The sequence below is a fragment of the Poeciliopsis prolifica genome, unplaced genomic scaffold, assembly GCF_027474105.1.
Source record: "Poeciliopsis prolifica strain line A6 unplaced genomic scaffold, Auburn_PproV2 SCAFFOLD015, whole genome shotgun sequence".
NCBI lineage: Eukaryota > Metazoa > Chordata > Actinopteri > Cyprinodontiformes > Poeciliidae > Poeciliopsis > Poeciliopsis prolifica.
In genome coordinates, this window is record NW_026562390.1 from 1176496 (window position 1) to 1193431 (window position 16936).

The 16936-nt window shown below is 41.5% G+C and overlaps 1 protein-coding gene across 1 annotated transcript in view; it reads left to right on the forward strand.

Annotated features, from left to right (window-relative positions):
* The first annotated feature begins 1020 nt into the window (after positions 1 to 1020).
* The window catches only part of si:ch211-196i2.1 (collagen alpha-1(I) chain), a 64644-nt gene continuing 48728 nt past the window's right edge, over positions 1021 to 16936 (forward strand). The window contains exons 1-3 of the mRNA XM_055040518.1: positions 1021 to 1204; positions 15221 to 15368; positions 16549 to 16707. Of these exons, the coding sequence (XP_054896493.1) occupies positions 1093 to 1204; positions 15221 to 15368; positions 16549 to 16707 (419 nt within the window). The 5' untranslated portion in view covers positions 1021 to 1092. The remainder of the gene's footprint in view (positions 1205 to 15220; positions 15369 to 16548; positions 16708 to 16936) is intronic.

Genomic DNA, 16936 nt, shown 5'->3' on the forward strand with positions numbered 1-16936 from the left:
GATGTTCTGTGTCTCGGATGCTGAACTCTGACTAGTTGGCATCATGATTCGTTGGGCTGAAGATGAGATTCGGTTTTGTGCAATGATAGAGAGACCGGCTCTGCGAGGAAAAAGTGCAAAATGACGTTTAGGGGAAAAGAACGAACAAATAAAGACGATGATGTCATAGGCATCAAACCCGCCCACACAGCAGCGTTATAGCCTCACGTCAGCAGCCACGTTACTGCGCATGTCAGATGATCGCCTCTCTTCCCTGCATCTCCCGCAGCTTTATTATTATTATTATTATTATTATTATTATTATTATTATTATTATTTTTATTTTTTCTGGAGGCTCAGGTTGTTAAATGGAAGAAGCTTCAGCTTCATTTCCTCTAAATAAATTATTTTATTTGTCACCTCAATATGAATCTCGCGATATTTCGTCTGTTCATGAAAACACATCTCGATATTTCGGTTTATTTCTGTTACCGCGAACAAAATGGCTGTAATATCATCAGTTAATAGCATTTATGACTCGCCTGCATTTAGTGCCCATGAAGACAGAACAAGACAGAATAAGTGATAATAAATGACTGTTGCTGTGATAAACTGTAACAAACGTGTGTGTGTGTGTGTTAGGAAAATAGTTCAGATAAACAGTTAATAATATAACAGATTACTGCAGGCAGCTGAAATCTTTGGTTTCCCCAAAATAACTTAGTAAAAATAAAAATCTTCCGTTTCCGGATTCCTAATGGTTGTTGAGCCTCCAAAACGGAGCAGCTATTGTTTATTTAATCGGTCATATTTTACTTCTCTCTCTGCAGGATTGATTTTTCTTGCCCTGATATTAAAGGAAATATTTCCACCTGCAATCAGGAGGTTGCGGATCCAGGACTCAGACGGCGGATGGGTGGCGGGGCGTCCTGGACTCTGATTGGACAGCGCCTTCAGGCAGGGGGCGGGGCTTCCGTCTGGATGACGTGATGAAGCAGCAGCAGCAGCAGGAGGAGAAGAAGAAGAAGAAGAAGGAGAAGTTGTTGTTTAGTTCTGTCGGGGATGAGCTGATGAGCTCAGTGCAGCTGGCGGCCCGGTTCCGGTTCGGTGGAAATGTCTCTCTGGACTCTCTGGACTCTCTGTCTGCTCGGCTCGGTGACCAGGTGCGCCGCCTCACCTGAGCTGGACTCTGGAGGCGGGTCCGGATCCGGGATGCTGCCGACAGGTAAGAAGACTCACCTGGAGGAAACTCACCGGAAATCTGTTTTTATTTTATTCTATCATTTCCACCAATAAAAAGCAAAAATATGCTGCAAATATTCATGTTTATAAATTATAATAACTTCAATATTTAATGTTATTCTTTTAGTTTTGGGTTAAACATAAAATTATGAGCCATCAGTTCTTCATTAAATACATTAAAACAAGCTTTGATAAATCTAGTTTCATTACTATTTAAACTTTTTATTTATTAAATTGTGACTTTTTGCTTTTAAGCAACATTTTCCAGGGTTTCTGTGGTTCATTAGTGGGAATCAGCTGCTTTTTTCTGTTGTTTGTCCCAGTTTGGTTCTGATCCAGATGAAAAAGTGGTTCTGCAGCGTCAGACTGACCCAAAGCGCATCATAAACTCCTTGTTTTGCTGCTGCAGAGAAGAAAAGTCAAACCGCAGAGAAGAAATAAAGTTTCACTGCACAGAAAATTAGGTTTTAATGGCGTTTAACAAATTACTCTCTGCAGAGTTTCATGGACACTTGATTTGATTTAAAACTTCATTTTTCTGTCCAGTTGATGCACAACTGGACAGATTTAGATTGTGCTCAGATACTAAATGCATCAAAATGTCATTTTCTGCCTCTTCAGGCCAACAGGCTGCATTTGTTTTAAAGCTGATCAATATCTGCAACATTTGCTGCGATGCATCAATAATCATTTTATTTCTCGATTGAACCGTTTAGTTTATGAGTGTTAAAGTTAAAGAAAACCAGAAATCCTTACAGACAAATCAAATCAAATTAAAACAAATACTTTTAAATTAAATTTGAATAAAAATTATCATATAAACAAAAATATATATTAGACTAAATTATTAAATATACATAAAAAAACTAAATTAAACGTCTATTTTAAATTAAATCTTAAATAAATCAATTTAAAGTAAAAATGGATTTAAAACAAATGAACAAAATACATTCAGATTCAATAAATTGTAAAAATATAAATAAATTAATAACATATAATTTAAATTAGATAAAAAATTAATTGAAATATAAATAAAAACATAATTGATCAAAAATACAGTTGGATTAATAAAATTGTAAGAAATTCACATAAATAAAACCTAAATTAAATCTGAATTAAATTAGATCAAAATCAATCGATCAAAATAAAATATGATTGGGATTCGGCGCCGACTCGGCTGATCAGAACCTCGTCTGTGTGACTCACCGGGTCCAGAACGTCTGGATCCTTTTGTTTTGGCGGCGCTGGTGATGCAGCCACAGAACACATGTTGGGTTACAAGTCGCTAATTCATCCAAGACTCCCTGGACCGGATCCGATCCGGAACATTCAGCGGCTCGGTTGCAGCGGCCATGTTTGATCCGCTTCAATCCGACTCCGGTCCGTTTCTGTGGAACGTCTAGTCCGGTTGTTGAGGTGTGAACGCGTAATCGCAGCGAAAGAGCGAACTCTGGTCCGACTACAAACCTCGGTCTGAAGTGAACTCTGGTGCCGTTTGAATCCATGTGTGAACGCCAAGCGGACCGAAACCGCTCCAAAAGCAGGAAGTGGACTGCAGCGCAGGGAATTCTGGGTAAATGAATCAAAACAAGCCTGAGACCCTCGCTTTGGGTCGATCTAAAACGTAGTTCCCTCGTGACGCTAACTTTGTAATTCACAACCATTTTGGTAGGAACCTTAGAAAAAGTTTTTGCTTCGTTTCTGTTCAATGAAACGTAACATAATAACGACTTGAGTCCTCAGTGTGATACTAAGATAAACATCAGCAGTGCTTACTGCCGAATTAGCAAATTAGCTTAGCCAATGTAGCTCTGATGTGCTAGCTAGGACGGACATGTAGCCTATGTGTTCCTACATGTAATAACTCTGCCAGTCACCAGAACCTTGTTATTCACACAAACCGTTTGTACAAACGTTACAAATCCAGTCTAACATTGATTGTCTGCATCCATGGACTTCAGGTGAAGCTTTGTGCTGCGTTTGCCTACCAAGATGGCTGTCAGCTACAAAGTTAATGGAAGTGTGACGTCACTTGAAAACTACGTTTTCCATCAAAGGGCTGAAAAATGCCAAGATATAAAGATTCAACGGCGCTGTTATTCACGTTAAATCTGCTAGGAGATGTTGGGAACTCGGTTTGGGTTTCACAGATTATTTTCAGGTATCAGACATTCAAACCTCCACATCTGCAGTACGCTGATCTTTCTTGTTCTCTGGAACGTCGTGGATCTGTGTGAAGCGTTTTCCACGTCTGAAGTGTCTCATGAAGCTCAATGTTCACATGAAAGAGGCAGAGGATTGTGAGCACAGCTGCATTCCAGTAACCATATAACCTGCTTCGCTTTCAGCATTGCTGTCATTTTTAATCCCTCTTTTTACCTTTTATCTGTCCATCTGTCCTGCCCTCCAAGTATTATATCCAGCTGGGATGCTCTGATGTCTGGAATAGCTTTGTTTAACCTCTGACCCCAGGAGAAAGACATTGCTTGTGATGCAGAACAGCTGGGGGGGGAAGTTTTTGTGACTCTAAGACATTGCCCAGGGTTTCTCCAGCTTCACGAAGAAAAAAAAACTATAACCAGCTGCAGACGTTGCTGATTCTTCGAGACATTTTCAGAGCTTACAAGAGCTTCTGACTCTTGGAAAGCAAAGCAGAAAGACTAGAGTTGGCTGAGGTTTGGGTCATGACCAAAAGAACAACATCCCACGAACAACAACTCCTCAGTAAAACTCTGAAGCTGAGCAGACTGTTGCTCCCGCTAAAAATGAAGGATGTTGGGTTGTTCTTCTGGGGTGGACTCAAAATTTGATTAGCTTTACCAGTGGTTTGCACTGCTAATCAAAAAGTTAGCTGCACTAACCCTAAACATGCTACGTGGAAGAGTGTAACCCTAAACTACCAAGAAACATTAGTTCCACTAAAGCTAAAGTGCTTCACTAGCATTGCTATATAGCAGAAGCTAACCTTGAAGCGCTACACCAACATGTTATGAAGCAGAAGCTAACTTAATGCACTATTCATGAACAAGTTTTGCTAACACTAAAGTGCTAAACTAGCACCTACTTAGTAGAAGCTAATGCCAACATGTTGTGAGGCAGAAGCTAACTCAATGCACTGATAATAAACATCAGTTCTGCTAACACTGAAATGCTACACTGGCATTGTTATATAGCAGAAGCTAACCCTACAACACGTTATGAAGCAGAAACTAAGCTAATGCAGTAATACTGAACAAATTTCACTAACATTAAAGTTCTACACTAGCACCTTAATTAGCAGAAGCTAACCTAAGACATTAGGTCAGCTAACGCTAAAGCGCTACACCAAGCTGTTATTCAACAGAATCTAACCTAATGCACTAATCATAAACATAAATTGAGCTATGCTAACAAGGTATTTAGCAGACGCTAATCATAACTGTTGGTTCTATTAACGCTAAATGAAAACTGAACAACCATCAGTAACAGACGTCATTTCCTTTAGACAGAAAGAAAGAATGAAAAATGTTCTTGGAAAAATGTGGAAATTTCTGAGCTTGAAATGTAAAACATTTCCAAGATAAAATTCAGAAATTTTGAGATTAATCTCAAAATTTTCTAGAAATATTTTCCTGGAGATTTTGAGCTTTTTACAAAATTTTTTGGGAGAAGAATAGAAAATTTAAAGAAACATCTGAAGGTGGAATATTTTCTACTGTTAAAACTAATTTTCAAGGAATTGTTTTAGATTAATTTTAATCTTAAATCTTTTATTCAGCATTTTTTTAGCTTTCTGAAACCAGACATTTCCAAGTTGTTTTGTGGATAATTTTTTTAAAATTAATTAAAGAAACTTGAGTTTTATTCAGAAAACTTTCACATTTTTGAAACCAGAATTTTTAATGTTTTTTCCCAGAAAATGTGAGATAAATGAAAACATTTTTTTGTGGAAACTTTCCTTTGCCGTCCATCCTGGATGCAACGCGGCGTTTTCAGGAACCGGTTCTGATGGACGGAGGGGATGAGGAACAGCTGCAGACAGCTGCTGGTGAAGGAACATCTGGGTTCCAGAGGAGGTTCTGAAGGCGTCCCGGCCGTGGTACCAGGTTTTCAGCGGGTTCAGGACATGATGTCACTGGTAACATGAGGTCAGGTCCATGTGGAACCAATCATGTGATCCGCTGCGACCCGGAGGCCGTTAACATGCTCTGGTTCTGGTTCTGGGTGTGGGGTCGGGCTCTGCTCTGCGGTTTGAACAGGGATCGGTTCGGCCCACGTGTTGGACCTGAAGCTTCCCTCTGAGCGGTCCGTCGGCGTCCGGGGACGAAGGTTCCCCACATGTTTGCGGTTTTCTTATTACCTCGGTGACGAGGTAATGAGAAAACCGCAAACAGCAAAGCGCCTGCAGATGCAGCGAACACGATTACGTGAGAAAAAAGGAAGTTGATGATCTCGCTGTTGTTGTCCGACTGAAACGATGTTGCTGGACGTTAATTGCAACCATTCGCTGCAAAGAACTTGCTTAAAAATGTCCAACACCTGCCTGCAGATGTCGGCTGTGGAGGAGCTGCAGCTGCTGGTTCTACCTGCCGACCCTCAGGTCCATTTCAAATATATATATATATCTGTCTGGTGCTGAGTGGCGTCTTAATGGCGGCGCTTTATGTGCTAATCTGTCTCTTTTCCCTGATTCATCATTAAAGCCAAACGAAACCAGAAGGTTCGCCGTAGCCTCTGCAGCTGCGATGCTCTTAACGGCCTCAATGTGTTTGTTTTGCTTCGTAGACGGCGGCTGACGTAATGACGCTGCTTCCATCAGAACCCTGCCGGTTCTGTCCGTCAGACGCCGTCCTCGTTTAAAAGTCAGTTGAAGCCCTTGCAAGGTCTGAGACGCCGATACTCAGTTCATCGTTGAGCTGTCAAAACTTTTAATTGACACCAAAAATTTGCTGCCGGGTGAAATAAACATTCCTGTGTGTTGAACCTGCTGGTCCTGCAACCATCAGGTCGGCTCTGTCTGTTTACAGGAAGCTGAAATGTAAATGAACTGAATTTCATTTGTAGTTTGTGTTTTATTGTTTAGGAGTTGCACAAGAAGTTACTGTGTAAAATTAACATTTTGCATGTTTTTATATTTCTAAGATGCCTCTAAAAACAGGCCAATCATAAAAAAAAACATATTTTTATTAGTAAGTTCATGTTTTTTGGTGTCTGGAATACAATTTTTTTTTTTTTTTTTTTTGAGTCGCATTCTGTCGGCTTTGTGCCGTTACCTAGCAACCTCAGCAGAGTTCCGCCGTTACCTAGCAACCCAAACAGAGCTCCAGCACTTTTGGTCAGCTGGTTTTACCGCTGCTGTACAATGGCTGCTGGGAAAGACGAGTGTTTTGTCGTTTACTCACCATCCAGAAATTACCTGCTGCATTCTCGCTGGTTGTGCAGGAGGCTCCACTTCTGCTTTTCGAACATCTGCGGTTTGATAACTGCTCATCTGTGAGAGTAAACATTGACTGGATAATCATATTTAGACGTCGAATTTGCAAAATAGTTTTTGTTTTGACTTTAGCGGATATTCCCAAAGTTTTACTCGCGTTCCGTAACGTGAACGCAGCTCGTTCCTGAACATATCAGCCCGTCTGGGTCGAACGTTTGGGTTCAGTGAATGACATGAAGGGCAGAAATACTTATGAACTTCCACCCTAACGATGAACTGCTGAAGATTCTTATCTGTGTTTGTCGGAGGAGCTGACAGCCGATTCGACCTCATGAGGCCAGCCAGAGGGAAGGACTTGGTCTGTTTTCTTTGCCATTAATTTCCTTTTTGCTGGCCTTTCCCCTCTTTTCACCGCCGTCTGTCATGTCTTCTTTAACTCGTGAGGATTTGTTTACTTTCTTGTGACTGAGTCGTAAATCCGTCACTCTCACGGTGCGGCAGCGTTTATCACGGTGCCGCATGAATCAAAACATTTCCCTCGGAGCTCAGATCAAGTCTTCTTGGAGCTTTAAGTCTTTTTGTCAGACTGACGGTTTGCTGGTTGGAAGGAATTACGTCAGAAGGAATCGGTCCGTTAAAACCTGGCAAACCTAAAGATCTCTAAAGAAACTCTAAATAATCAGTCCTGCAGGAGAAGCAGACGAAAAAACCCTTTAAAGATAAGACTGGACGACATGGCTGAAGATATTTATCAGTGACTGCTGATAAATATTGATTCTTAAATATCTGAAATACTAGCAAACTGGTGATGTAACCTTTCCTGTTTTATCTGGTTTTCCCTCCAGTTTAGTTTTTAATTTATTTTATTTTTGTGTGGTTCTGGATTAGAGTTTAGTGAACATGTGGGCCACATCACTCGCTCAAGATCCAACCCCCATCATTCGCCAGCACTAATTAGCATTAGTTTTAGCTGAGAAGTTGTTAACTCACCAAATCTTGAATGTTTGCCTGATATATGAAAGAAAAAAGGACACAGTGCTTTGCAACGACTATAACAAGGTCAGGAAAAAGTTTCAATTAGGAAAAATGTAGCGAGGGAGAGAGAAGTGGATCAGCTATGCTAGCTTGACTATGACAACCTTATGATGTGGATGTGCTGCAGAATACTGTGTTTTGGTTCAGTTACAAAATAAAAAAAGTGATTTAAACACCAACTCTGACAGATCGTCAGTAGAGCAGGTCTTTAAATCAGCTGTGTTAGCTTAGCTAATAGCAGGGGTAGCTAATCTAATAAATAATAATTTATTAATAATCGCAACATAAAAATCATAAAACTGTAATGGACTGAATGTTCTGTTCTTTGTGTGGGAAACGTTTGAGTGATTTTTTTTAAAGTGTTGAACCTGAAACATGAAGCGGCGTTGTTGGCAGTTGCTACGGGAACAAGTCTGTGTGTAGCACAGCCGACACAGCGAGCGAGAAAAGGGAGGTTTGAGTTGTTGTTTAACCGTTTTCCTGCGTTATTTCTGCCTCTTCTGTGAACTAAATCAATAAATATTGTAACCTACTTGACGTGATAGTTGTGGAATATGGAGAAGTCGACTGGAGGTTTCATGGATTTTCTGTCTCCATTTAACTGGTGAAACAAGCAGAAGCTCGTCTGGTCAGTTTGTTAAATCTGAAATATTCTGGACCTTTTTACAGGCCATTTAAAGTTTTTACAGGCACTTTAATGACTGTCGTGTTGCCAGTTTTAGGCAGTTTGTTTTGCTGACCTCACCAAGACGGGACGGAGCAGACGGACAAAGACTCAAGAGATCAAAGGATATTATATCGATTGGCAGATTATTGATGAAATCGTGTAAAGATTTTATATTCAGTTGTTCAAAACTACAACAACCAGCACATTTCTCTCATTATTTGTACTTGCATTTTCAATCATTGCCCTGATTGATTATTTTAGTTAACATTTAATCTATTGATTAATTGGACTTTTAAAAGCTAGTAGATTTTTAATTTAACCACCTTTTTTACACAAAATTAGAAATACTTTTGAATCAATATTTTTGTACCGTGTTGCTTTAATTACGTCTCTGAATATGTTTTTTTTTTAATTTCTGTTCTCCAGTTAATGATTAATCAACTGAAAATTAGTTGACCATTCTCTCAGTCATGATCATTTTGATTAATCATTTCGGCCGGATGTGGAATAACATCTCATTCCCTTTATTTCTCCAGCCCCACGCTGCCCCACGCTGCCCCACGCAGCCCCATTCGGCCCCACGCGGCCCCACGCTGCCCCACGGTGCCCCACTCTGCCCACGCTGCCCCACGCTGCCCCACGCTGCCCCACGCTGCCCCACGCTGCCCCACGCGGCTCCACGCTGCCCCACGCGGCCCCACGCTGCCCCACGCTGCCCCATGCGGCCCCACGCGGCCCCACGCTGCCCCATGTGGCCCCACGCGGCCCCACGCTGCCCCATGCGGCCCCACGCGGCCCCACGCGGCCCCACGCTGCCCCACGCAGCCCCATTCGGCCCCACGCTGCCCCACGCTGCCCCACGCAGCCCCATTCGGCCCCACGCGGCCCCACGCTGCCCCACGCAGCCCCATTCGGCCCCACGCGGCCCCACGCTGCCCCACGCGGCCCCACGCTGCCCCACGCGGCCCCACGCTGCCCCACGCGGCCCCACGCTGCCCCACGCTGCCCCACGCAGCCCCATTCGGCCCCACGCGGCCCCACGCGGCCCCACGCGGCCCCACGCTGCCCCACGCAGCCCCATTCGGCCCCACGCGGCCCCACGCGGCCCCACGCGGCCCCACGCTGCCCCACGCAGCCCCACGCGGCCCCACGCTGCCCCACGCAGCCCCATTCGGCCCCACGCTGCCCCATTCGGCCCCACTCTGCCCCATGTGGCCCCACGCTGCCCCATGCGTCCCCACTCAGCCCCACGCTGCCCCATGCGGCCCCACTCTGCCCATGTGGCCCCACGTTGCCCCACCTTGCCCCACGCTGCCCCTCGTGGCCCCACGCGGCCCCACGCAGCCCCACGCTGCCCCTCGTGGCCCCGCGGCCCCACGCGGCCCCACGCTGCCCCATGCGGCCCCACGCTGCCCCATGTGGCCCCACGCTGCCCCACGCTGCCCCATGCGGCCCCACGCTGCCCCATGTGGCCCCACGCTGCCCCACGCTGCCCCACGCGGCCCCACGCTGCCCCATGCGGCCCCACGCTGCCCCATGCGGCCCCACGCTGCCCCACGCTGCCCCACGCTGCCCCATGTGGCCCCACGCTGCCCCATGTGTTTGCAGTTTGGAGCCAGACATTCCTCATCTGGCTGTGTGGCTCGGTGGAACCGCAGAAAGGAGGTCAGGACATGGCAGCGAAGAGACAATGGGCTGTAATTGTGTATATTGAGATGCAATCACATGAAAAGTCCCTGGTTTTCTCACATTCTGGTGGTTGGTGACGTATTTCAGCTCGACATGGTGGAATGTTTGCCGGGGTTGTTTGTGGGCCAGTTGGTGACAGCAGGTGTTGGTTTTTTCTAGCCTAACAGATGTGATTTAAGACCCTTTCACTTCGGTTTTTTCTCGCTCTGCTCCTTTTTGTTGGCGCAGCCGAGAAAAAGGAACCTCTGGAAGCACATCTGTTCAAACAACTTGCTCAGTACGACTTGTTCTCTACGCCTTTGATAACCGGTTTATGTCTCTGCTTTCACAGAACTGCAGGGGGTCAATTTAATATCGTTGTGCAAAACATCAAACTTAAGGTGCGAGGGCCAAATCCGGCCCGCCAAAGCTTCTTATGCGACTCCAAAAAGTAGAAGATGACATTTGTTTGCTTAAATATTATTTTATCAATCAAATCAAAGCAATTTTTGTCTGTAAACTGATAAATTCCCTCAATCAGTCCCTCCAGTTTTTTGCATTAATGCATAATTGTGAGTTTATTGAGTTGAAATGATGCTAACTCCCACCTGCAGGGGGCAGCATATCCTCTAACTCAGAACCGTCAAACTTTTTCTCATTTTGGGAGAAAACAAAAATCTGAACATTGTTCAAGAAACTATTGATAAAACTTGTTAAACTGTTAAAATATTAATACATTTTAATAAGTGATTCTTAAAATAAAATAATAATGAACATCTTTTCACACTGATCAGCTCCTCCAAGATTTAGTGATTTAAAAAAAATTTTTTTTGCAATGTAGAAATTTGAGAAATTTTTCCGCTATTATACGATGTTAAATGTGACTTTTTATGAATCGTTGTACTTGACCTGGAGTCAGGCTGAAGAAGCAGCCACTTAAACATAAAGTTTTTGGCCAATTTTGATAAAGAAATTACAGTGAAATCAGAAAAAATGTGGAGCTCTGTTGATTTTGTGCGAGTTTTATGGATTTATGAAAAACTGGAGGGATTTATTAACGCAGGGCCACATAAAAAGCTACGGGGGACCATATTTGGCCCCTGGGCCTTCAGTTTGACACGTGCGCTCTAAGTGCTTCAACTTTGGGATTCATGTTGTAAAAAGTTTGGACACCCCTGTTGTAGTTTGACAAAGTAGGTCCCCCAAAAAGCCAGGACCGGCCCTGGGTACAACACAAAATATCCATTTTAAAAAGCAGCTTATTTGCATTTTCTTACATATTATAGTAAATCTGGCCACATTTCTTCCAACTTGCACTGTAAATTAGACTTTGATGCATCCAAATTTAATTTAATTAATTCATTGAGCTCAACCAAGTACAGCATTGCAGGTAGCGAGTGACCAAATCCTGTTAGTGTGCTGAATGTAGACTCTGGTTTTGTTTGTGTTTTCAAGGGCAGAAAGTCGTTCAGACTGCAGATCTGGAGACTTTTTCAAACTTTAACTCATGACAGCTTCAGTATTTTGGGTGATTTTACTTTTTAAGGGGACAGAATTATGTCATTTTATAGCTCAATAAAGTAACTCTTACCTTCATTACATATAAAAAAGAAGCTGTTTATATCAAATATAACTTTAAAGTAATTTCACTTCCTGATTTGATGCCTTGAAATTGGGCCTCTGTCTCTTTAAGAACCTCCTGCTGTTTCTGAAGCTCCGCCTAATAGAACATGGCTCCTCTATTAGCCCTTTAACAAAATTTTTTTACCAACGTTTAACTGAGAAGAAGCTTCAGTAATGAACTCAGCTGATGCTAATTGCTGCTGGCTAGTCTGAAGGATCTGAGGGGGAGGAGCTGCGTCTTGAAGGCGGAACTAAGTCCACCCAGGCGTCATGCACAGCTCAATGAAGATTTCAAAGGATTTCTCAAACATCAATGAAATAATCAAAGCAAGAATAAAAGTTTCTGATGAGTTTTGATGCTTAAATTTCACATAAAACTGCATTTATTTAAAAATCTTGAGTCATGCTCATAACTCTTGAGGACAAAAAGTTAAAGGTAACAGAGCAATTTAATATGTTTTCTTAGCTAAGATGTTTTAGATTGGGTCTTAACCTTTTAATTTAATTTGGTTTGAACCGAATCGAGTCGACGGTGACGTAAACCGCTGGCATCGATCTGTGGCTCTCCTGTAATCTGACTGAATAAACCTGAAACACATGTCGGCTCCTCTGGCTTCATTTATTACGGTTTCTCTACTGATGGAAACGGTTCAGCTGAATTCAAAACTTCTTTATAACTCCTAAGTTATTGTAAACTTTATTTTCTGCTCAGAAAATGTTCAGGAGGATTTAAGCAGTAGGTAAAATCGGGGGTTTGTTGTGTGAAATGTTCCCCTTAATGTTAATAGTCATGTGCTTATTATAATTTGGTAACAAAAACGAGATGTATCTGAGTCAGCATTTATGTTTTTCTGGCTACAGTAAAAGAACAGCTTCAAAAAGCTGCGTAAATTGAATATTATCGACCTTTCTGTCATTTTAAAGTATTTTTCTGGTTAACGGAGACGTGTAAAACGTGCAGACAGAGGATGTCTGGGTAACGTTCAGCTCTGAACGGTTTAAAACTCTAACAGGTCCAGTAAAAATCCCAGTAACAGGCTGGTAAATTACTGGCCTCTGAACTGGCAGATTGGTGCAAAAAGACTGATTGAGTGCAAGATGTTCATAAACGTCTCAGTGAGTCTGCAGTCAGCACCAAAATACTCATATTTGGGTGAAAAAGGTCTGCAGCAATTAGTTGTCTTTTGTAGAGTTTGCTAAATGGAAAATTATCAGATTAAATTAATATCTAGAGATTATAAATGTTATTGGATCTTAGATGTAAAGAAAAACATCATCAGCATATGGGGGTCACTACATGCCAGTGTTTATTGGACGTTTTGAGCTCTGGAAAAACGAGACAAATCACCGAAACAGAGAAACTAAAGAGATAATTTACAGTTTTAGCACCTCTACTAACAGCCTGTCGTAAAAACTGCACATTCTTTAAATGCTCCGCCAGCAATCTGAGCCAAGATGGAAGATGAAACCAATTACGAGGCATTCCAGAGTGTGGGACTTCATCTTCTGCTTCATTCTGTTTGAAATCAGAGAAATCCTGAAGTTTCCAGAGGAGAATATGGCAATGAGTTTTGATCTGGTAAAACACTGAACGTGTAGAAAGAAACGTTTGTTTTTCTTTTATTCTAAAAACATTCCCGCTTTCTAGTTGCACAGTTTTGTTCCTCAGTTTCTTTTGCTGCCAAAGCGATAAAATAAATTATTACCTGCTGCTGCTACTTGATTAGCATTCAGTTAATATTTCTCTGGTTGAATTTGGCCTTGAAAATGATCTGATTTGAAGCTAAAATAGAATAAAATCTGAGTTATTGTAAGAATGAAACATTGTACAACAAAATTTAGATGCAATTCTTCTTTAAAAAAGTAGACTATAAATAATTACTTAGATGTATTTTATCAAGGAGTAATACACTTTTTATCCTTTGATAAAAAGTTAGAGGGGCCGCATAGAATCCTGTCCCAGGCCACATTTAGCCCACGCGCCTCGAGTTTGACACTCATGTTCTTATTTCAGATAAAAACACATCTGAGTGGGTTTTTCAGAAACAGTAGAAACACAAATGGAAGAATAAAAGGTACAAAATGTGAATTTCATATTGATTAAAAAGCTTCCAGTTCTACTTATGGGAAACATGTCTTGTTGTAAGTGAAAATATCTGCCTGTGGAACGATCAGTATTAAAGATTCATTGACTTATATCTCCTCTCTTGCTGAAAGGTTCCTCGTAAGCTCATTTAGTCTTATTTAAAGTGAACTAAGATATTAACTAAAGTGAAATAGTTGGTAAAGGTTTGTGTTTTTGCAGCGTGGTGCTCAGTGCTGCAGAGGTTTTCCTGGCTTTATCTTCAGGAAGAGATAACGAGCTCGTAGAGGGGCTGACAGACACGGTCTCATTTATTTTAAAACATGGCTGACAGGAGTTGGGCCTGAGCCTCTGTGGTGTTTGGCGGCGCTCCAGCCGCCTGAAACATGTCGATACCGTGGCGTCCCTCAGGGCGTTTCTTTAATAAGTGCTTTCTTTAAGATCCCTCTGACAACGGCAGGCCGAGTTGGTGTTTTTGCTTCAAACACATCACCCTAATTAATCCTGGATCCAGCAGTTACATAATCCCACCAGCATCTCTGTTCAGACGGGTCCCTGTCAGTTGTCAGGTTGCTGCAGCATCAGCAGTGACTCACTTTCTCCAGGTATAATAAAGAAAGAAGCTGTTCAAGGCAAACACCTGTAGGCTACACATGATGAATGGCACTCCAGCTAAAATAAAAGCCTGTCATATAACTCCTAACCGCTGGCAGGAAACCAGCCAGCGGGGGCCGAGGTAGAAAGCCGCGCGGCACTGTGACTAACAGAAATCCTTTTAAAACGCTCCGCGCCGCAGATTGTAGTCGGCCTTTAAGTGAGCCGTGTGTTCGCAGTGGTTTTGGATCGCAGATGTTTTCAATTGCAGGGGCTCCCAAAGCGGATAGCAGGACCCCCATGAGAAACCCAGTGAGTTGGGCAGTAACTAGTCACATCTAGTTCAGTGACTTTTTTAAAGAAATGTACTTTAAAAGTATTTTACTACACTGTACTTTGAGTGATTTTATTGTGAAGTGTTTCTACTCTTATTTGAGTAATTTTTCTGGATTTTCTACCAACTGAATGAAAAATAAACATGTTTTAACCAAACATTCACCAGACATACACATGCAGTTTTTGTTAGTTTCTAAAGTTTTATACTGAAAAAAAAAACTGATTTGGAAAAATTATCTTTTGCCTGATTTTGTTATTTTTGTTACCTATCTGAATTATTGTCATTTTGTTCCTAAACCCAACAATTTTCCACTTAGCTTTATATTTTGGTCATCTGTTGATATCATTTTTAGATATTAAATGATTGATCTTATACTCAGCATTTGAGTAGACTTCTTACTAAATACTGTTTCACTCTTAATTGAGTAATTTTGTGGAAGGCTACTTTTTACTTGAGTCAAAATATTTCAAAGTTTCTCTACTCTTACTTAACTACAATTTTTGGGACATATTTTTATCTGATGATGTAATATTTAAAACTGGTTGATGTTTTGATCAGTCTTTGTCTGTGTCCCTGCAGAAGAGCTGAATATTCTGCAGGAGCTTTCTCTCCAGGTGTCAGATCGCAGTAACTCCTCCCTGACTGTAGAGGGCGCCAGCTGTCCGGTAATCAGAGTCGGACAGTACGCCACCTTAACGCTCCCCATGCACCAGATTTTCAGCGACAGGTTTGTTTCTCCCGATTTAAATATTCACGCAAAGCCTCGCAAATGTGTTTCAATCTCTTTAATATTTGTAGACTTTTGTTACATTTCAGTAAACGTGGATTAGTATGATATTTAGAACGACGTTTCGCTGCAGTTACAGGAATGCTAATGTCGCTATTAGCATTAATAACCTCAGAACTGGACGTTGTGAGGTTATTAACCGCTTTTAAATAGCTGAAATCTGCAAAATTGCATCTAAAAACGCATATTTGTTACATATTTTAATAGTTTAAACAAACATATATCATATATACCCTAAAATACGTTAATACGCTCGGTGGAAACTACATCAGCGCGCTAATATTGCTTCAGCGGTATTTCCGTTCTTACAGCCAATCAGTGCCACGGAAAAATTAATGGTTCTCCTTGATTGGCTGCTTTGCAAACAATAGCCAATAGGATGCTAAGTGGAATTGCGTCCATGTATTTCGGCCTCACAAACTACATGTTTTCGAGAACATCTAATTTTACGGAAAAGTCAGCGAATATGCGATCTATTTATTAATTATTTATTTATTTTAAAAAGTTGGAGCTGCATTCAGAAAAATCCACATATTGAATAAAAGTAAAACTTTGCTTAAGCTTGTTCAGTTTAGAAAATTCTAATCTAAAATTGATTCTCCTATTCCTTCAGATCTAGACTTTGACTAGGCCATTGAAACATAACTTTTGATGGGTAATTAATTCAGTTGTAGCTCTGTTTTTATGTTTCAGGTTGTTTTTCTCCGTAGGACTGGCCTATGTTTAGTTTCACATCAAATTGTGGGGTAAATGAGTCGATACACTGCAAAAACAAAATATCTTGCCAAATATGTTTTTTTGTCCAGTTTCTAGTGCAAATATCTTAGTTCACTGAGACAAAACTAACCTACAGGAAACTATTCAACAAGAGTTAGGAGATATTTTTATATCAATAATTCCTTAAAAATAAAAATACTATTTCCTCTTCACAGATTGTTTTTTAATTAAAACCTGGGAAAATGTTTCTTAATAAGTAAAATAATATCAAAGTAGGCTAAATAAAATTGAACATCATACTTTGAATTAAAACAGTTTGAAAACCTGTCCATTAAATGACGTTTATATTACGTCTTTCTGCTTGTTGTGTTTTTCTCATGCTGCCTGTGTTTCCTGCCTCCAGGTTTTCGGATGAGTTCAGTTTGCTGGTGCAGCTTCGTAGTCGGCAGAGGGACGAACAGAGCGTGTTCACCGTGCTCAGCCCAGACAGCCACATCACGCTGCAGGTCCGGATCAGCGCCTACGCCATCATTTTCATCGGGACTCAGCAGCGCCACTACGAGTGAGTTTTCACGATGGGGCTTTCACAGGCTTACTTCCAGAGCAGATTTGAAACGTCAGAGGCAGAATGGAGCTAATATTGTTTTTGCAAGAAGAGAATTGGGACCACCAAAAAAAATCTGGCTTTAGAATTTTGACTTTTTTCTCAGAATTTATTTTATTCCTCAGAATTATTTTTTTTCCTCAAAATTTTGACTCTTTCTCAGAATTCAAACCTTTTCTCTGAATTT